The 21,900-nt window shown below is 49.3% G+C and overlaps 1 protein-coding gene across 1 annotated transcript in view; it reads left to right on the forward strand.

Moving 5' to 3' along the window:
* SND1 (staphylococcal nuclease and tudor domain containing 1) overlaps window positions 1–21,900 on the forward strand; it is a 397,553-nt gene that overhangs the window by 197,584 nt on the left and 178,069 nt on the right. Inside the window, exon 13 of the mRNA XM_038752145.1 lies at window positions 8,265–8,375. Coding sequence (XP_038608073.1) covers window positions 8,265–8,375 — 111 coding nt within the window. The remainder of the gene's footprint in view (window positions 1–8,264; window positions 8,376–21,900) is intronic.

Here is a 21,900-nt window from a genome sequence, read left to right on the forward strand (position 1 = left end):
CTTCTTTTTCCCCGAAACCCTATGGGCTGGGGGAGGTGAATCTGTGGAGAAGAGGGAAGCAACCTGGAGGAGCAATATTCATTTTCTGGGTGCTGCCAAGTTAGAACTGGAACTTACGGATTCCTTAGTTAGGTGGATGGGAGATGGTGAGTTTCTTGTGTGGAAAGGGCTGGAGGTCTGAAAGTGATCCCAGTGGATTTCCTAGCCCGATGAACGATGACCTGGAAATCATCAGGCATAATGCCAAGATCCTTGACCTTGGTGGGGACAGGGTGTTGGTGCCCCCAGCCTCCCTCCGCCTGAGCAGCCTGCTCAACAGTGCACGGTCAAGACTTGCTCAGGGAATATTAATGGCAACTGTCCAAGGCCTAATCGGCCACTCTGGAGATGGTGTAAAACCGGTTGTTCTGAACCTCATGTGCTTTAGGCAAGGTAGCTGAGAGAGGACCCCATTGGTTAGGGATTCTGTAAAAATTATTTCAGGGAAATAAGTGCCTTGGGCGGGCTTGGGTCAGAAGGTGTCAACACTGCTGTCTGCTGTGGGATGGCCCACTCCAGGGCACTTGTTTCTGCCAAGGACATCAAGGTGCTTGAACCTCAGCGCACCACACCATGTAGAAGCCCTCCAGCACCTTGAACGATTGTCCGCCAGCTCTATTGCTCGTTAAATGAAAGGAGGAGTTGAGTTCTTAAGCACCAGAATTTAATTTGACACATCACAGAGCAGCCTAGGTGGAGGGGACAGTGTGAAAACGTGTTGCAGGCAGGGGAGGAAGATGCAGGGGGGCAGGTTAAATGTGATTGGCGTGCGGAGGTCTCTGAGCCACCTCTGGTGTTTGGAGCTATTGGTGCTTTGAAAATGGAATTAGGTTCTTTCCTCGGAGGGACCAGCAGCCAGCCCCTCCTCATCTGGAACCATTAGAAGAGCACACAGAAGCAAAAGTGTGTGCAAATCTCAGGGCTGTTTTCCCCCTGGGTTGGGCCATGGGGTTGGGGAGGGCGAGGCTGAGGACCAGATGATGGTTCCTTGGTCTCTTCTAGCCAGAGACGGAAGTCCCGGAAGGTCTCCACTGCTTCTGTTCAGCTTGGGTGATGGTTCTGATGGGAATTCAGACGGAAAGATAATACTTCATTAGGACTCTCAGAGCACATCTGTGTACTAACTCGGGCCTCTGTCCATCTGAATTAAGGCGCCTGTTTACCTTTCCTGCTTTTTGCAGACAGACTCCTTTGTCTTTAAGGGCCCCAATAGCCAAATTGGATTTCTGGAGAGCTACATTCTCCCTTGATGAGGGCCTGCCAGACTTCCTGCTCTGCAGGGCCCTGCCATCCTAGCTGGAAAAAGAGCTGAAGTCAGGGGGAGGGAAGGCAGGATTGTGAGTGGAATGAATGGCCCAGCTCTTTACCAGGCAGCAGACTGACTCACCTGGTCTCAGAAAACTCCACCCTTGCCTTCTTTGATCCAGTTATCACTGGGCACCAGATCAGTGGCCCTGAGAAGTAAGTTTTCTGTCTGAATGTGCTGCTCCATTTCCCTCTCTCCTCTTGCTTTTTCCACCTGACTTCTCTTGTCCCTGCAGTGCTCCCAGCCAGTGACCCTCCCTTGGTGACGCAGGCCCAGGTTGGCTCCATCCCCTGGGTGTTTGCCTGGAAGGGAGGCGGCCATCTGGCGATCTCAGAAATAAATGCTGAATCCCTGCCAGTGGGGAATCTCCACTCCCGGACTCTCGAGAGCCGCGGTTCCTGGTGTCGAGGCAGACAAAGCCCGGCGGGCACCCGGAAGCGGCTTTCCGGCCGAGGCCCGGGCGTCCCTGAGTCTCAGTGGCAGGTCCCATTCCGCAGTGCCTTTTGCCAGCCAATACTATACAGCCTCTCTCCCCACAATGAGCAATTGCAAGGGTGCACGGCTCCCGGGAGCTGGCTCGGACTCCGGAAACATTTTCATTCTCCTTGCCAATTTTGTGCTTAATTTATGAAATTTGGCTAATTGGGCCTCCAAGCTCCTTGTAAGGAGATGGCGTGATATTCTGGTGTCCTCCCTGGGTTGTGTACCTATTGGGAATGAGGCTGAGCTGCTGGCCGCCTTCCAGTCCCGAGTGAAGCAGTTGGGCCCGAGCGACGGTGGCAAGTTGATCTCATCCGAGGCTGGGTGTGTCTGGGCGCACATACCTCCCTTCCAGATGAGCTTTGGCACTTATGGCATCCATGGAGACCCACGGCCTAGCCCACTGTGAAATACGGGAGAAAAGTGACCCGTTCAAGCAGCTGCTGTGAAGGGGTCCTCTGCTCTGCCTTGGAGCCAGAGGTAGCGGTCACCTTCTGTCAGTTCGGGGAGGTGGTCACTTCCTCGCACGGAGTCTGTACCTGGATGTGAGGAAATGAAGCTTTATTCCCTGTCCTCCTCAAATGCCTCCAACCCTCCTTCATGCGTCTCTAGCAGACAGCAGATTTCTTTGGTACCACACTTCCTGACAAATTGCCATGAAGATAATTTGCTGATCGATTTTTTCCCCCACTTCCACTACCCAGCCAGCTCCGCAGCACCATATTTGGGGCCTGGCCTGGGTCTGACCCTGTGAAATCCATGCCAAGCCGAGGCGTGGTCCCATATGTGAACATGAATTTCCACTCCCGTGGGCTCCCTTGTGCGGTGACAGGACAGCCGTGACACTTCCTGCAGGAACGTGGCTCACCTTGGCCTCAGCCCACACAGTCCAGTCTAGCCCAGGTGTGAGCTCTAACTTGACCTATGCCCATAATAATGATGAGGAGGATGATAATTGTGTGCCAGTATGGGTTCCCCATCCTACTTGGGGCTCACAGTCTAAGTAGGAGGGATAACAGGTATTTAATCCCCATTTTACAGATGAGGACACCATGGCACTGAGAAGGGAAAGTCAAAGTCACACCGCAGGCAAACAATAGAATCGGGATAAAATTGAACTCCTCTGACTCCCAAGCCCGTGCTCTTTCCTTTAGGCCAATTTGCATCTTTTGATATGTCATTGCCTTTTGCAGTGGGTGGGACCCTGCTGGCTATCAGGACCTGCCAGTAAGGCCTATAAATCCGATCCTGAATCCCGTGTATGTGTGACCGCTAACTTCTGATGAGCCCAAGGACTGTCCGCAGAGCCTGTGACCGTACTTGGCTTTGCTTGACCCTTGGGGAGCAGCCCGGTGCCTTAGCTGAAGATTGTCCGGTGCTGATGTCTTCAGCCTTTGGGAACAGAGACAGGGCACAGGGTCTTGGGTCGCAAAGTCTCCGTGTGTTCGCTGCATATGGTTTGGGCCAGAATCTGCCCTGCTCGCCATTCCCCTTAGTTGCCTTCTTTGTTGCCAACCTACCCCAGTATCTGCTGCTGAAGGAGCCTGGCTCCTTTTGTGTGCAGGTTCCATTAGGGATTAGAACATTATCTTCCTTCCATGGGCGGAGAGGATCCGGGGCCTTGCAATTGCCAGAGCCCCTTAGCGTGAAAGAAGATGAGCCAATTAGAGCCCTGTCTTGGGATGGAGCTGAAGAGAGCAGGGGGTGTCAGAGACCACAGTTGCCTTGCCCCTACAATCCCCTTGCACACACCTGCTGACTCACGAGAAGGGCTGAGAGCTAAGCCTAGGTATTTGCGCAAATTGGTGCTGATCATGCCTTTGTGGAGTCCAGCTCCTCTTCCTAGCCCCCAGCCCCTCCGAAGGACCTCCCGCCTAATTTTGCTTTGAATTCGTGGACTGTTTTTTCCCCTAGCACTACCTCCCTTTGTGCCTTCCACCAGCCCTGGCAGTGCGGGGGAGGGGGTTTCCTGCTACCCTCACGAGGCTGCTGGGTTTCCCTTTGTGTGGTGGTTGTGAATTACCCATTCATGCCCAGCGTGTGTAATTGGAGAAGAATTACTGATGTACTGCGCAATGGAGAATTTATAAATGTGTTTAAAGCAGCATAATGTCATGGCAGCCAATTTAATGTACTCCTTTGGTGCTGGGGAGCCGACCGACCGACCGATGATGGGTCCGTCCGGTTCCCTACCCAGCCGGCGAAGGAAATCTCCGAATAGAGAGATGAATGAGACATTGCAGTGCAAGGATAATTCTATCTTTTGGAAAATGTGGGCTTTCTAGAAAGGAGAGAAATGGAAAAGGAAGGAGTTGTGTGGTGTGTGTGTGTGTTTTCATGGTATTTAGTGTGTACTATGTGCCTGGCACTGTATTAAGTACTGGGGTAGATAGAAGATAATCAGGTTGGACACAGTCTCCGTCCCACATTAATCTCCATTTTGCAGATGAAGGAACTGAGACACAGAGAAGTGAAGTGATTAGCCCAAGGTCACACAACAGCCAACTGGCAGAGCAGGGATTAGAACCCAGGTCCTTCTGACCCCTAGACCCATGCTCTAGCCACTAGGCTCTGCTGCTTTTTGTCTTTGACTCTCTGCCAGGAGAGCCTTGCTGGAATGTGCCAAAGGTTAAAAGGGATGTGAACCTTACCCTGTCTTCCTAACCCTGGTCTATCAGTCAATCAATCAGTCATATTGATTGCATGCCCAGGTAACAGGAGCCCTGGTTTGGCAGGTGGGCAGCTACTGCTCCTCGTTCCAGTTGTGCAGCAAGGCCAAAACAGGAACAGCTGCATGGGAGGGGAAGAGAGTCACAGCAGAAGTTTCTAGAGAGGCATAGCCCAGGAACGCGAAGGTGAGAAGCTTGAAAGCTCAATCTGAGCCGCTGTGGCAGAGTATATGGCCACGAGAGGCTGAGAGAGTCCCGCAGAGCCTGAATGGTTGCCTGAACATTTGGGGTCACATTTTCCTCCAGCACCTTTCCTGCTTTCCCCCCTTTATAGATACCGCTCTGTCCTTCCTTTTTTCCTAACATTGAATTTGAAGCACTATTAACAAAGCCATTATAGGTGTTCAGTATATTCATGGTAGATATCATTTTTTTTATGCAGGAAGAACGCTGAATCAGAAACACCATTAACAGAGCCGTTATAGGTGTTTAGTATATTCACAGCAGTTATCATTTTCTTATGCAGGCAGCTGTGCGGTCAGTAAGTCGATAGAATTGATCGAGTGCCTCCCATCATCAGAGCACTGTACGGAACACTTGGGAGAGCACACTAGAGACACATTCCTTGCCCACAAAGAGCTTATAACCTAAAACCATGTTCAAGAAACATTTGGTTAAATTCATAATTCTGTTCTAGTTCCCCAGGGGCTTAGTATAGTGCTCTCAATCAACCAGTGATATTATTGAGCTTGTATGGTATGCAGAACACTGTATTAAAAACTAGTAAAAGTATAATCGAGCAAGTAAATGTGATCCTGTACTTCCCAAGCGCCTAGTACAGTGCTCTGCACACAGTAATTGCTCAATAAATACGATTGAATGAATGAATGATCCCTGCCCTCAAGATGTGTACAGTCTCTTTGGGGAGAGTACTCTGCACTAAACAGACACTGAATAAATACAGCTGCAAATGGATTGCCAAAGGGAATCTTAGGCATTTAGAGGGAAAAGCTAGGGTTTGTTTGTCCAGGAGAGTAATCGCCACACGGTACCTCTAAGCATTCGGGTGTTGCTGCCGGAGACAATACTGAGGATCATTTGGTCTGACACAGTATGTCATTGCTTATGTTCTGTGCTCCCATTGAGATTTGAAATTGCTACAATCAACTTAGTGTTGGTTTTGGAGCTGACACCCTTACCCATATCCTCGTTTTCTGCCATGCTGAGTGGGGGAAAGCAAAGCACACTGAAAGCACGTTCCCCCCCCGCCACCCCCCCCCCCCCCCCGCCCCCCTTGCTGGTTAATCTGGGTGGCTAACAGGCTGATAGAAAGCGGTTCCTCTAGCTGTCCACCTCAGGCTTGTGATCTTGGCTAGGTGGTCAGCTGGCTGGGTGGTGACTCGGGGAGTGAGGGACCAGCAAGTGTAGACGCTCTGTGGGAGTAGAACGTGAGATGATCTAATTTTGTGGCGTTTAGGGGCTATTAACACTGCACTGGTGGTGAATGAACAGGCGCAAGAGAGTGTTAAGGAGAATCCAGTCATCCTCAAAGCCCCTCCCGTGTGTGGGGGGGTATTTTAAAAGAAATAAGAGTGCTGGGCACTGGAGCTGTTGACCAAAGTGGGGGAAGCATGCAGCTGTGCACCCCCCCCCCCCCCACACACACATACCCACCCCCACCTCCCAGCACATATACCTCATAGTGTGTTTGCCTTGGGCCCCAAGGATACATGTCTAGACAACAAGACCCAGCTCTCTGCTTCAGGCTGTCTCCCTCGGCGTTGCCCTTTCAGAGCAGCTATTCTCACGCTCTCCATTCGAGCTGGTGAAGGTGGAAATAGGCCTTTTAGATAATGCCAAAATTTCTGAAACTGGTGTAGGAGAATAATTATTTCTGCTCAGAGCGGCTGGCATTTTCTGCATGAGGTCACCCTGGCACCTTCAAGCACGTGAAATCAGCACTAAATTCACACAGGAATGAGTCTGTCTGCATAGGGAGCAAAACAATATTCAGAGGGGGATGAAGCCAGATAAGCAATTTGCAACTTCTAGTGTCAAATAGTAGCTCCTAAGAAATAGTGTGGAGATTAAGGGCAAAATTCCTCACTAGGTATTTTCTAGAGAATTGAATGATCCAAAGAAACAAGACAGGTCCATTTAGAGTCCTAGACAGCTGTAGTTCTGTATGGAACAAATCTTGTCTATTCACATTTGCCAGCTGGTCTTGGAGCACGTGCATAAGTATAGCATCTATCGTTCGTATTTGAGCGCTTACAATGTGCAGAGCACTGTACTATACACTTGGAAGAGTACAACAGAGTTGGTAGATAGGTTCCCTCTCCACCAGCAGTGTACAGTTTATGGGGGAGACAGGCATTATAAATTACAGGTATGTACATAAGTGCTATAGGGCTGAGTGTAGGCTAATAAAGGGTGGTTCTGTAGGCCCCGCAGAAGGAAGAGGGAGTAGGGGAAATGAGCTTAGTCTTGGTTTTGGAGGAGATGTGATTTTATTAAGGCCTTGGAGGTGGGGAGAGTGATGGTTTGATAGTGTCAATTTCCTATCTTCTGCTGGGACTGGAAGGTTTTAATCAATCAATGGTATTTGCCAAGTGCTTACTGTATGCAGAGCACCCTACTAAGCACTTGGAAGAGTACAATATAACAGAGTTTGTCACACCTCACGTATGTCCCCGTGAGGTAGAAGGGAGCAGCCTTTGGGGGAAAGCAGGTCCTGGGATCCACTGCTTCAGTATTCCCCACTGCTTAGGTCACTACTGTGGATCACCCCAACTGTAACTCTGCAAAATGCTAAGCCACTGATCTCTCAGTTACTGGTCGTAGTCATTTTTGAGTTGGGAAAAGTTGTCGCTCAGCTCCTTTGTTCTTTTCTGCTATCCTTGTGCTCCCCTTTGGGCTGTCCCAAGTTTCCATAGCAGCCACTTCCCCATTCGTAGCCCTCTTCAGAGCCCCAGGTATATCACCCTTGTCCCTCACCCCACTTCTCTGCAGCTCAGGCCCCCCCCCCCCCCCCCCCCAGCACACACACACACACACAGAGAGGAAATGTTTTAGAATGGTCTTTTGGGCAAGTGTCAGTTTGTAAGCACCTAGAAGTAGGTTTCTCCCCAGCTCCAATGTCTGGCGTGAGTGAATGGGTTTGGACACATGACCCCCACCCCCACCCCTACATGCAGCCCAAAGCATTCATAGCCTCATGGCCAGTGTGTTGCCCTGATATGGGGCAAGGAGGAGGTTGAGAATGTTCAGGTACCAGTCTCCCTGGAGCACTCTTTCTTCCTGGACCTGGGCAAAGGGCTTTTAATATGTGCCCAGCTGTCCATAATGGGATAACCAGAAGATTCCCTCCCTGCCTGGGGAATGCACCTTTTCCAGAGGTGGGGGAGATAATAGGGCTTGGTAGCCCTTGTTCTTGGTAGCACTTCTTCTTTGTGACCTTGCAGTCTAAAGTAGTCTTGGCCAGAGATAGAGAAGGAAGGGAATTTGGGAACCTTGGGTTGTATTTTCATGGGTCCTGTGGTCCTTTCTGATTAAGAGTAGATGCTGCTGGAGGGCAGGGTCTGGTTTCCCATTTTATCAAATGCTTTCTCCTCCCAGGCTCATTGGGCAGAGGGTCTAGATGAGGTACTGAATTTCAGGTCCAATTCTCTGCTCCTTTGCCCATTGGTTTGTAGAGTTGAAATTCTTCAGCCATCCCCACCCCTTGGAGGCAGATCCATTTGAGATGTGACCTGTCTTCTGTTTTGCAGAAATATTGCTGAGGCGCTGGTCAGCAAAGGCCTAGCCACTGTGATTCGCTACCGGCAGGATGATGACCAGAGGTCTTCACACTACGATGAGCTGCTGGCTGCCGAGGCCAGGTAAGAGGGGTCTGTGGCTTCAGAACACTGAACGGGTGGTGGAGGTTGTTGGCTGGGAGGGGTCACGCAGCATCTCCAGGTTGAGTAGTCCCTCCAGTCCAGCCAGCAGGCTCAGGGACCCTCGTGACCTTGAATATGACCTTGATTTGAGCCTAACACGGTTTGGGGTGGGGGAACGCTCAAGAACTGACTCCTGGATTTTCCCGTGTCCTGCGTGTCCGCACACAGTCTGCCTCCTACTTGCTGTTCCTCGAAAACCAGAAGCCTGTCACCCGTCCCACCCCCTCCCACACCCAATTTGCCACCTCCAGACCTTTTGTCGTGTACAGAGGAAATAAAAACATTTACTAGGGAATGAGTTTTGGTTTCAGGCTTCTGACAGCCAACTGGAGACTGAGCAGCCTGGTGACATTTTCCCAATGTCCTTCCTCCTTGTGGTTGGCGATCCCAAGGACACACCAGTGACTCAGAGCAGTTTCTGCTGTGGGTGCACCCCGGGGCTGCAGTCCCGTTAGGCGGGCATCATAGTGGGATGTGGATATTGTCCTAATCCCTGTCAGATTTCCTGAGCCCAGAGTGATCACTGGTGTATGGTGGGCATTGGGGCAGGTGCTATTGCAGTGGTTTTTGTGGGTGAGTTGGGATTAAAAAAAAATTGTTAACAATAATTGTACTTGTTAAGCCCTTACTATGTGCCAAACACTGTTCTGTGCGCTGGGGTAGATATGAACTAATCAGGTTGGACACATTCCATGTCCCACATGGGCTCCCATTGTACAGATGAGATAACTGAGGCACAGAGAAGTTAAATGACCTGCCCAAGGTCACACATTAGATAATCGGCAGAGCTTGGATTAGAACCCAGGTCCTTCCAACTCCCAGGTTTGTGCTCTGTCCATGGGATTTCACTATTGCGAGGAGCTCTGCTCTTCCTCGGCTGTGCCTCGACCAGTGGGATTGGGTGAGCTGGCGTTCTCCAAACCCAGTCGAAGACTTTGGCACTTAACAGAATTTGTCTTGCTCCGTGGCTTTGAAGATTGTCCTGAGATGTGGCATTTTCCTGGTATATCATGTCACATTCTGATGGATAGATTTTCTCTAGAGTGTCACACAGAATGGCAGCTGAGATATCACCTCACCAGGAACTTTGTCTTCCTGGAGTTTGTCCTGTGGGCCCTGCTCAAAATATCAATTTGTGGGGGAGGAAGTGATGAATAATACTGGTCTTTAAACATTTGCGTAAGTAATAGAGTGTTACACCTAGACCTGTAAGGTCTGCCTAAGCCCTTGTGTCCTCAGTGCCCTTTTCCTGAATCCTCTGTGTTTTCTTTGCTCTCCTTTTTCTGGGTTTGAGATGGGCCATTCTGCAATGAAATCCAGACTGTGTTGGAGGCGGGTACAGGAGAGTGAGACTCAAGACAGACTCTTTTTTCTGTCGTGTGATGAGATGTTATCCAGTTCTCATCTGCCTCTCTCTTCAAATGATAGCCCAGGCTATCTCTGTCATTACCCCGTGGTCAGCAACTAAGACACCGACTTGCTCTTCTCCTCCTGCCCATTGTGGCAGATTGATTGTCCTCCTCCGTGTCAGCTTGCCTTTGGTTTCCCCGCAACTGGCCTTATTTTTCCCTAGATAGGCAGTCTGCATTTTTTCCAAGATGAACTTTGTCCTGCAGTTTTCTGCCCTGGTCTCTGAGGTTCCTGGCACCTCCCAGCTCAGTGTCCTCTGCAGAGCTCATTAGAGGGTTGTTAACTGTCTTTTCTAGCCCTCGAATAGAACTACTAAAGTGGAACAGGTCTAGGGCCGGCCCCTGGGACCTCCTAAGGCCTGGGCTGCCACTTAGCCACCTTTTTGTTTACAGTCCTTCGCCACCTTTCAATCTTGAATGATTGTGTTCTGATCCAAGCCAACTGGAATTAATTTCCCCAAGTAAAATTTCATGAGGCTAATGTTTTAGCAAAGGCCAAATTAATGACATCAGCCGCACTCAACATTTGACACTCCCTTCTTGGGGAAGGCCTTGCATTTTGCTGCCTACACCTTTGGGGATATGGATGCTCCTTCATCATCAGTGGTACTTATTGAATGCTTGCTATGTGCAGAGCACTGTACTAGGTGCTTGAAAGCCTTGTGGCCCTCCGTCCAATGTCTTAGGTAAAAAGACTGCCTGTTCACCTGTCTGTCTCTGAGCTGAGGCTGCTCTCCGTTCTGGAAGCCAGACCTGGTGATCCTTCGTCAGCTTCGCAGAAGCTTGTTTCTTCCCCGAGAACCTGATCCTCAATTCCCTTTCATTCCCTTCGCCACGACTCTGCTCCTCCCCATTCACCGGGCAACCCAGGGCTCAGCATTTCAGGAGGGAAAGTGGGAGGGGGAATGGAGCTTGGAGCTGTCAGTTGCTCTGGTGGAGGGGAAGAACCCGAACCCAGCAACTCCCTTCTTCTTGCTGGAGCCCACTGGCCTTTTTTGGGCTGGTGTGTTTTTTCAGCCCTCATTATCCCTTGATTGTCTGGTGTGCCTAGGGAGAGGCACCGCTTTTCTCTGAAAAGACAAATGGAAGAAAAAATCTTCCATCCAGTGGACTTCCTTGCCGCCTCTCTCGCCTTTTCCCGCCTGCCTTATGTCTTGCCAAGATAAGGCTTTGGCGGTTGAATAAGCTCTTGGGTCTTGCTCCTTGCATACTCACGCTCTAGAAAAGCGACTGATTTGGCACCGGGTCCTCGGCACTCCATTCCTCCCCACCCCTGCAATGTAATCTCAGCATGTTTCACCCGCTTAGGTCAGCTGCACCCTGGTGCCACCTCCTCCAAATTGTGTTTCCTAGTTGATAAAGGCTTTGTTGACAGGGTTCTGGTTGGCTCCAGGGACTGTGGCCCCAAAGTCCCTCCTCTAACCCTCCCACAGTTCCCTACTCGCTCTGATGCCTTTCCATCTGCTTCCCCCATCCTCCCCTATTTTTCGGCTTGCCAGGTCTTGGCCCATTATTGATGCCGTGCCGTTCGTCCCTCCTTGGGTGGCTTCTTAGCCACCCCCTTGAAACTCCCCTCCTTCTGCTTAGTCCCATTGAAGTCAATGAATCCATAGACGTTCCTTTCCTTTATACTTTCACACACATGAACAACATCTCTAAATTGTTCCCCCCATTTTTGTCTCTCCCTTAGGTTTTTTCCCCCCTGCCCTGGGGCAGAATATATGCTTGGGGGGCGGGGGGGGTGGGGTGTGTGTGTGTGTGCATTTAAAGCATTAGATTTGAGAACTAGCAGGGTGTCCCCTCCACCCCCCCCCCCCCCCCCCCCCCCGATTCAGCAGGCTTCCCCCTGTTCATTTCCAAAGTTCCCGGCAGAGAGATTAAAGAAGGTAGCATTTAAAAAGTGCCTGGGAGAGTGCTGGATTCTTACGGCCCATTGCACGTATCAAAGCTGAAAATGTGCTCAGGCTAATGAGTTCAGAGGGGTTGGGGGAGTGCTCCTCTGCCTTGGCGGGGTTAGGATGTGTGTGTCTGTGCGGGGGCGGGGGGGGGGGGTGAGGGTGTGATCTGAGGCACATATCGAGAGGATCTGTTGTCCCAGCCAATCTTTTGGGGGTGGGGAGAGGACATTAGTAATTGCATTCAAATCATTCAGTGTGTGAGTGTTTTTAAGGGAATTTAAACTCATTCTGGACACACATAATTAGGTTAGGGTTATCTGGGGAAGAGAGAGATGGTTTTCCCATTCATCTTACCATGTGTGCTCTGTTCCTTGCCCGGCATACTGCAGTGAGGAGTCCAGATGGGGAGAGCTATGATGGTGTTCTCTTCCTCCATAGGAAGGTCCGGTCCATGTCACAGAATGGTTACCTCAAACTCCTCCCAAGCCCCTGGGGACCCTTTATTGATTGAGAAGACACATTTCAGCAGCTCTTTCCCCAGAAATAATGAAGCTTTATTTAGGCTGCCTGTGCTTCCCCACAAACCCCCAAAGCACCAGTCTTCAATTAAGAGCCTGACAAAAATATCTGCTCTTTCCTGCCAGCTGACAACTCCCTCCCTGCTCTGACTTCTCTCTGCTTAAACCTTTAGTAAGTATGTGCTAGCATTTCCCTCCCAGACCTCCATGGTTAAGGCTGCACGAGCTGGGTGGTAACCCCTTCCTCTCCAGAGGGAGGCTTGCTATCTTCTTTTTTTCCCTCCTCCATTGGTCTTTTCTCCCCCAAGATGCTCTTTGGGGGCCTAAAGAGGTTTTGGCTCTGATTTTTTTTCACTTATAGGATCTTGGAACACAATGCATGCAGTCCTTAAGTTTCAAATACTGGCAGCCTTTCTCAATTTTTACGCTGTTCAGCCTTACAAATCATTGGTTTTGACTTTACAACCCAGGAGCCGCCGGAAAACGGGGGAAACCATTCCTTTTGCAGACTTCATTGGTGGAGAGTTAGAGAGCAGTGGGCTAGTGGTTGGATACCTAATTCCCAAGGGGAGCCACCATGTCCATTTTATTATATGGGTGAGGATTGTCTAGTTCGATACAAATGCGTTAATGTTGGCATGTTATTTATCTTCAATTTATTGGTGCATTTTGCTTAAAATTAGGTATATAACCTTTAGTTCAGCATCGGATCCCCTTTCAATAACAGAGGGCAAGTCTCAGTAAACACTTGTGTTGTAAGTCAGTCAGTCATATTTATTGAGCGCTTACTGTGTGCAGAACACTGTACTTAGGGCTTGGAAGAGTGTAATATAACAGACACATTTCCTGCCCACAATGAGCTTACAGTCTAGAGGACTGAGGACTTCCTGAGTAGTGTTTTCTTGGCTCAGAAGTTGGGTGCCCTGACCCTGCCGGTGGAAGTCCTGTTTCTGGCAAGTGCCAGGACAGCAGCAGTATTGCACCCACTGAATTGCCTGGGGCCTCAAGCTTGGCTCAGATTGGTTCTGTGATGCCCCCTACTTTAGCCCTAGGATTCTGACATCTCAGAACTCCTTTTTTTTTCTTGGAACATTGCATGGATTTACACTTAAATATTCTAATCAAAGGGATGGGATTCTTTGACTCCACCAGGGGCTTAGCTGCAGTGGAGTGTGGCCCAAACCTTTCGGTGATCTGAAATCAGCTTTACTCCGCCCCCATGGAACTGATTAGATTGGGCCCAGACAGGTCAACCGTCATGGCATTCAAGACGCTCCTTTTTAGGATAACCTGCCCTTTCTGGGAGACTTGGTACATTTTATCGATGTTTCAGAATTTTTAATCTTGTAATTTTGTTGTCTTCCTGGTGTTAAATCGAGACGATGTGCCCTGAAGCCTTCAGGCAGAGAGTATAAATTGTAACATTCGTTAAACAAAAATCAGGTCCAATACTCATACGTAGGACCATCCCTCTTGTCCTTCTGGGACTTTTTTTAAGTCTCATCTCTTCAGGGCTCTAACCCAATCTTGTCTTTTCTTTTCTTGCTCTCCCTTTATCCTCCTGCTGCCCCTTCCTTCTTTTCCTCTTCCTCTCCCTCAGGCAGCTTTCATTTCCTCCTTTCCTTCCTTGAAAGCAGCTGCCAGCTCTGCTGCTAGCTTCCATTTTGGGGAGAGTGGAAAAAATCCACTTCATTGAAGCTCTGCCTTAGTGCCTCTTTCCAAAGGCATCATTTGCCCTTTTCCACCCTTCCTGTATAACCTCTGTTTCTCCACTCCCAAACATTACAAACAGAGCTCTGAATTGCCAGGGACTACTGACCTCAAATTGAACCATTGCATCTAGTGGTGGCTCTGCCTAACCGAGACCGGTGACCCTTCACTCCTGGGCCGTTGTCCTCTTTAGACGGGCCAATTATGCTTCTATTCACTAGGCATCCTGAAGATGAACATGGGCCCGGTTAGAATTCACTACCATGAAATGAGCCTGCTGTTTCTTCTCAAGTGTCAGTGTTTTACTTCCTCTTTAAATCCTTCGGAGCTAGGGTAGTTTGATATCACCAATCCAGGTGGAGTTTCAGTCACTGAGATGGGGAGAGTGAGCACTTGTGGTGGGAAGGGGTGGGACCAATCTGTAAGTAGATGCACTAACAGGAAAATGTGTTAAAAGAGAGCCGATGTGGGGAAGCGATTTGGCGATGCAGCTGAATGTGGGGAAATTTAGCTTTTTCCCTTTCTTCAGAAAAGATGATGCACTCAACATCCAAATAGCAGCAATCAATCCGCATTTAAGGCATCACAAATGGCCACTTCTGGAGGGCCTTGTAATGTCTCCATTTCCAAATAGTTTTCTCCTTCAGGATATTAAGAGGATCCATTTGGTCTCTTCATTCTGCTCCTCTCCTCCAACCCCACCTTGCTTCCTCCGGCTGCAACTCAAGATGCTGCGTTCCTGCCTTCTGCAGGGCAGTGGTTAGGAGAGGACCGGTTCTGGGGTCAGCGTAACACAGACCGGGTTTGGACCCCACGGTTCTTCCCTTCCCTCCCTCTGTTGAAAACAGTCCCCGCATTTTGCAGTACTGCAGTGGTTCGTGTTTATTGAGCACTTTTGTGTGTGTCCAGCGCCGTTCTTGTTAATCCTAGTCTCCCAGGACAGACTGGGAGAGGAGATGCAAAGAGATTGTCTTGTACGGCCCTGAGGCCATTGTGGCCGACTTGACCTTATTCTTTCCCCAAACCTGACCTAGATATCAGAGTCAGAGCTTTGGGCAGTAATCTCCTCTGGAAGGGAGTCATAAAGGTCATCAGGGGTCACGTTAATGTGGGAAAATGAACTCACACGCATGGAGGGGCAAGCCCTATTCATTTACAATTACAGGAGAGAGAGAGATTCAGTGCACAGTGCTGAGTTCATTCCACCCAGGAATCAGCTAGAAATGAAAGATTGCGCAGCTCATAAATAAGAAGTCACCAGATAATCTCCAAACTGCAGCCTGAGGGAGAAAGTTATTGGGGCATTTTATTTCCGATGCTTCTGAGTCTTCCCTCCTCTCAGCAAAATACTTTTGGTAGAGGGTTCTCTTTCACTATGTTGGGTGTGTGAAAAGGATCCAGGAAGAGAAAAATCAAGAAATGACAACTTTCAGGGGAGTGGTAATCACATTTTAACTTGAAAATTGCCTGAGAACAGACTGTATAATTATATCGACATACACAAATGATATGCAAAGTGTGTACTAATTATATGCAAACACATTTATGGCCCGTCTTAACTATTCCATACACCTGGATATGGTCCTTGGGAAAATTCTCATGGATGCTGCTGATTACTGAATTTTAAGTCCTTCCAGCTGGCCAACTTCCTGCTGTCGTGACCTGAGTGAAATGGATTATGACCGTTCAGGATTCCTAATGAATTGTCCTCTTATGTAGGTGACTAGCCCTCCCTCCCCTGCCTCTCTCCCCTCAAAACTGACTCGTTCAGGCTAAAAATCCTAATCAATTTAGCCTTTCCTCACACTTCATTTATTAAAAATTAGGCCACTCGCAAAATCTCCTTGAAATAGCGAGACCTTACACTTGGTCCAGTTTATAGGCCTATCCAGTGTTAAACCTTTTGTAAAGGTTATCCAGTGACTTATTGTTATTTATGAGCTAAAGCATTCTTTCAACAGTTGTAACTGATGATGCCTGGTTGGAATGAACTCAACATTGTCCACTGAGTCTCCGGCTGCTGTAATTGTACATGACTAAGCCTTTCCCCATCCTTGCATGTGAGTTCATTTTCCTTTGTGACTCCCTTTCAGAGGAGCTTACTGCCCAAAGCTCTTTCTCTGTGCTTTGTCATTGGGGGTAGGAGAGAGGCTAACCAGCTCCCTTTGAGGGCAGGAGCGGGTATGGGCACCCAGTTTTGAGCCAATTTAGGGATGATAATAATATTAATAATAGTGTTTAAGTGCTTACTATGTGTCAAGCAGTGTTCTAAGCACTGGGGTTAGGTCCAAGTTAATCAGGTGGGACATAGTCCCAGTCCCAAGTGAGCCTTGCCCAAGGTCACACGGCCAGCAGTCGGCAGAGCTAGGATTAGAATCCAAGTCCTCTGAGTCCCAGGCCCATGCTAATCCCACTAGGCCATGCATCTTCCCAGTTCCTGGGGATGGCCAGTTTAAGCCTTCCCCTGGGAGCTGAAGCCCAGGCTTTTCAGCTGCAACGTGCTATCTGTAAGTTCCTCACAGAGAGCCTCAATTTGGGCCTTTCTCCTCAAGCTCTCACTTCCCTGCCCTGCTCTTCACACCCCTCACTTGTTCCTGTCATCATCATCAGTGGTACTTATTGAGTGCAACTGACTGGCTTTCGGTTGGGTAGCACCCCTTTCCCATTCTCCAGACCCAGGGGCGTGTTACAGTGACTTTACCTGCCTGCCCGATATAGGCACCAAACTGACCTCAACCTAGGGGAGTGATGTGTTCAATAGTTCAAATCCCCTATTCCCCTTCCTTGGTGCAGAATAGTTATCCTTAGTTACTTTAAGGCAATGAATTTTGCATCAGCTTCTTACGGGAAAATCTACTTTGTGTCTTTGTATTTTGATTCCCCCCTCCCACCCTCCCTTTGAAGAATCCTTTGCATCTGAAATCCTGTGTAAACTCCCCAGAGGATTCCCATTTGATCCTAAGATGCCGCTGTCATCAGTCTTGTTCCAGAGCACCGAGATGGGGAGTCACTTGGGAGCGAGTGTCTTTCCTCTTTGCTTTTGCTAATTACAACAGGCCCGGAGAGCAGAGCCACCTGGGAATGGTGACAAAAGCATCCCTTTTTGAGGGCTGTAAGGCAAAGTCTGCCTCCTACGACAAGCAGCTTGAGTAGAAGAAAGACCGTCTTCCCAACTATAAAAGAGACAGACGCACACACACAGAGCACACCTATACCTCTGCCCCTCACTCTTCCCCTTTCTCCCTCTTCATAGAAAAAGTCTACAGATGTGTCTTACTATTTTCAACATTTCCTTCTCTGCCACCCCTGGAATTAAGTTATTTCATCAATCAGTGGTATTTGTAGAATGCTTACATTGCTTACTAGGCAATGTACTAAGTGCTTGGGAATATGTAGCAATGGCAAGACACATGTTTCCTGTCCTCAGGGAACTTGTAGTTCAAGCACTTAGTACAGTGCTCTGCACATAGTAAGCGCTCGATAAATACGATTGATGGAGGAGCAGACAAATGTTATGTTTTGATAGTGAAAGTCCGAGAAAGACCTAGGAGGAAGCAGAACAGACACAGCAGATGAAACAGCTGAATAAGTAAGCAGCAAGAAACAGCACTGGGTGGATAGAACACGGGTCTGGGAATCAGAAGAACCTGGGTTCTAATCCCAGCTTTGTTACTTGTCTGCTGTGTGGTGGGGGCAAGTCACTTAACTTCTCTGTGCCCGTTATATCTTCTATAAAATGGGGATTGAGAGCCCCATGTGGGACATGGACTGTGTCCAGTCTGACTAGCTTGTATCTACCCTAGTGCTTAGTACTGTGCCAGGTACATAGTAAGCACTTAAATTCCATAACAGGATAATAACTGACTGTGTAAAGGTGTGCATAGGTTAAAAAATAGCATTGTTTTACAAGGAAAGGGAAGGGGCAGGTAAGCGGACAGCTGCAGCGGAAGTGGCCATGTGGGTCAATCAGTACCCTGACACCCTAAGCCTTGGGGCCTAGTAGCTTTGGTTAGGGTCATCTGGCATCCCCGAGCTAGCCCCCAGTTCTTCCCTCCTCCCTTCCACCGTTCCCAGTTGGCTTGGGAGTATCTTTGGTTCCACTCATTCTCGAGACAACTGTCAGGAAGTCTCTGTACAACATATGAAAGCAAATCTGCCTCCTCCGAACCTTCCTCTCTTTTACTTCCAGGAGTGTCTTATCCATTCAGGTTAGTCCATCATTTACCCCATCAGCTCCATCACTGCCCGCGTAACCTTCCTGGTCCACAGCCAGGGGTTGGGGTGGGGAAGGGCTTCCACCTGCCTTTCTTCCTGGAGAAGTTGTTGATGAGACCTCCCATACCCTCTCTTCTCTTTCTCCTACCTGCAGCTCTGTCCCTTCCACTTGAGTGCTGGAACTGACTCCATTGTTTCCTATCCACCCACTCCCCTCCTTTTATGCCACCTTCCTTTTCTGTAGGTTTCTTCATTTGCAGCTCTGTTTTTTGTCCAGTAGAGCCACACCTCTCCCCCAACCGTTCTCTCCTCCCCCACCTGCCCTTGCTCTTGGGTTCACTTCTTTAATTCTTCCTGCCCTGGCCTTTGGCCACTGAGTTCTCTGGACACACAACATACAAACACATGTGCCCACACACACTCACATAAGGAATCACCACCTGCTGGTCACGCTGCTCTGATCTCTGTCTAAAACATCTGGTTGCCAAAGTGTGTGTACGTGTGGGTCACTCAGCCTTGGAGCTATAATGAAAGGCCTCGTTGGATTGAACAGGATTGTTCTTCCGCTGCTTCATCCTCCCTCCACCCTTGTAGCTCCATGATGAGTTATGTCCCCTCTTCTTTCCCCTTGGCTGGCCTTTTTAATCTCATCTTCTCATCTTTCCCAGAATTGTCTCCACCAACCTCTGTCACCCGGATTCCCTCACTCCTCTCTGCTTGGCTCCTCTGGGTCTTTTACTTCCCAGTGTCCCTGCCAGTGTTTCCTTCTTGAGTGGGGTAAGCTGGGCTTCTCTTGAGTTTCTTGGGTCCCTTCAGTTCCACCTCTCATCTTGCTTTTGACTCCCATTCTTTGCCTTCAGTTTGAGCCCCTCACATTCTTGTGATTTAGTAAGACCCTATGCTCTTCCCTCCTTCCCCACTTGGCCCCAGTTCTCCATTTCTCATCTCCTTCTGGTCATTCTAACCTGATCTAACCACACCACTTCTTTGCCTCTCTCACTTTCAACCCATTGATCACTCACTTCCCCATTTTTGGAGCTCCGTCAAATCCACCAACCCGTGTCCTGCCCCACTTTTAAAGTCTCCTAAAATCCATGTCCTCTATGTCCCCACCTCCGTAGTCCTATCATCTCATCATCCCTTCAACTGACCTTAGTCATTAACTGGTCTTTGACTGCATTCATTCCATTCTTTCATTTTTCACTTTAGTTTTTACTGGATGCAATCTTAATTTCCCCCTGGTTCCCTCAGATTGTAAGCACATCAAGGGCAAAGGTGTGTTGCGTACTTTTAATGTATGTTCCAGAGTATCCAGTAGGTTGATAGTTCACACTCTGATGGTGCCAAAGCTAGTAGTTATGAAGCCCTCTTACCTGTGGGGACATTCTGGAAGGCTTTCTTCTCTACAGTCAAAATCAAACTCACTCTTTCTCCCTTTCTCCTTCTCTGTGGGCTGTGCATGTGCTATGGCTATGTATTAGCAGAGTTTGCCCTCCTCTCCCTGGGCGAAGGGCAGAATTTGGCCTCCAACTGCAAGTAGAGGGAACAACAGAAATGCCCAGTGAAGACTCTCAATCCTCAGTGTGTGAAACAGGAGCATTTTCTGATTAATTGGACAGATTTCTCTATTCCAAGCTGCTACAACCTCTCTGCTCCCACATGGAGAGGGCTGCCTTTTCTGAACCGAGCATCTTTCCACAAGCCATTTACTTCTGGATGTATATTGTCGGTTCCTGATGGACAGCAATGAGTAGGCCCCCGCAATCTCTTCCTCCTTTGCAGGGCCTTATCATTCGGAAGAAAGCTTCAGAGGGGAGGAGGCTGGGTCCTGCCCCACTGTTTCCTTTCACTCCGGCCCCAGCTGAGTGGCCGCTCGCCTTTGTGCCAGAACGGCCATTAGGCAGGCTCAGCGGGGGGAGTTTAGAAGTCAGGAGTTTTGTTCGGCGTCTAATGAAAAGGGATGTGGAAGTCGAGCTGCAGCCTGCAGGGAGAGGTGCCGGGGAGAGGGAAGTTTAGTGTTTGCACTGGCGGCAGTGGAGCAAGACTCCCACTTTCCTGGACCTCAGACTTCTCACCGCTGCCCCGCGGCATAAGGGAACTAAATAAATTCTCTTAAACATAGCCTATAAGGTGGGAGGTGGAAGCTGAGCCAAGGTGCCCTGAAAGAACACAGCCCATCAACCCAGCCTCCTCACCTGTTCCCTCTGGGATTGCTGTGAGGTCAAGACCCCTAGCAGCCATGTGTGGATTGCCCCTTAGGAGCAGGAGGTAAGGGAAAGTTTGGCTCTGGGAAAGAGTTAGGTTTAGTGAATGGAGCCATCTTTTCTCCCTCTCCAAAATGCCCCACAGAAGGCTGCATTGTGAGACCACCTGTTTTCATGCGGCTGGCCCTGAGACACCTCAGGCTCCCAACCTGAAGTGACACCCCTAGGAAGCGGAAGGGTTCATCGTGGAACTGACTGCCATGTCCTTGTCACCCCTTCGGGTAGGCTCTCCACCGTGCCTCTGAACTATGCAGTTCCTGCTCATTCCCTTCCCAGAGCAAGCCGTTGGACACACTCTTAGACTGATCCTCTGGCAGTTCAGTAGCAGGAAATGGTCTGCTAATTCTGGTGGTTCTTCGGGTTGAAAAGTTGGTCAGCATCTGGAAGGCTGATGGAGCCATGTGAGACCAGGATCCTGCATGCTGCGGGGGGGCAGGCATTAACTATGAGAAATAGGGTGGCTGTCTTCCTCGGGAAGGGGTTTGGAACTTCTCCTAATTCTTCTCCATCTTTGGTAGTGGTGAGGCGAGGGGAAGAGGGAATCATCCTGCCATGTAAAGCCCCCAAAGAGAATAATGGGATTTCTAAAGCCAACTCCCAGTTCATCGTGCATCACTAAAGTTGTCCCTCTTGCTGACTCTGAGCTACAAAGGCCATCTGCCTGAGGGATCAGACTGTTCTCACCGAGTCCCAATAGGGCCACCATTCCTCACTCCTTCCGGTGATCCCCGCTAAGGTTCTCTGGTCTTGGTTCCCAACAGAACTCAAATTCCCAGAAGGAAACTATTGCGCATATTCTTGTGAGTGGATTTCTCAAAGGACTAAACAGAGGTGTGACTGGATGGTGGTGGGTGGATGTTGGACAGTTATGGCAGTTACCCTGGGTGCATCGCCCTAGATTCACCTATCCATGACCAGGGAGTTTACTTTCCCTCTGCACACTGTTTCAGAGAAGCATTGTGGCCTAGTGGAAAGGGCAAAGGCCAGGGGTGTCAGAAGGTCCCGAGTTCTAGTCCTTGCTCCGCCTCTTGTCTGCTGTGTGCCCTCAGGCAAGTCACTACACTTCTCTATGCCTCGGTTTCCACATCTGTAAAAGGGGAATTAAGACTTTGAGCCTCATGTGGGACATGGACCGTGTCCAACCTCACCAGGTCGTATATTTTAGTACAATGCCTGGCACATAGAAAGCACTTGTTACTATTATTATTATTACAACTATTATACTGGTCTTCTCTTGGCCTCACTGAGGCTCCTCTGGGAAGGCTCTCAGCCAGAGCCAAGGCGATTTTGAAGGTTACAGTGCCCCACAGCCAGGTGGTACTGCTGGCTGTGGTATTCCCCTGACTTTGGCATCAGGTGGGGTACCAGTTAAGGGTAGGGGATACTGTATCCATTGGGTTGAGCTCCCCCTGGCATTTCCAAGATGCCCAAACTCCCTGAATCACTTCTCC

This window comes from Tachyglossus aculeatus, chromosome 10 (assembly GCF_015852505.1).
Source record: "Tachyglossus aculeatus isolate mTacAcu1 chromosome 10, mTacAcu1.pri, whole genome shotgun sequence".
Taxonomy (NCBI): domain Eukaryota; kingdom Metazoa; phylum Chordata; class Mammalia; order Monotremata; family Tachyglossidae; genus Tachyglossus; species Tachyglossus aculeatus.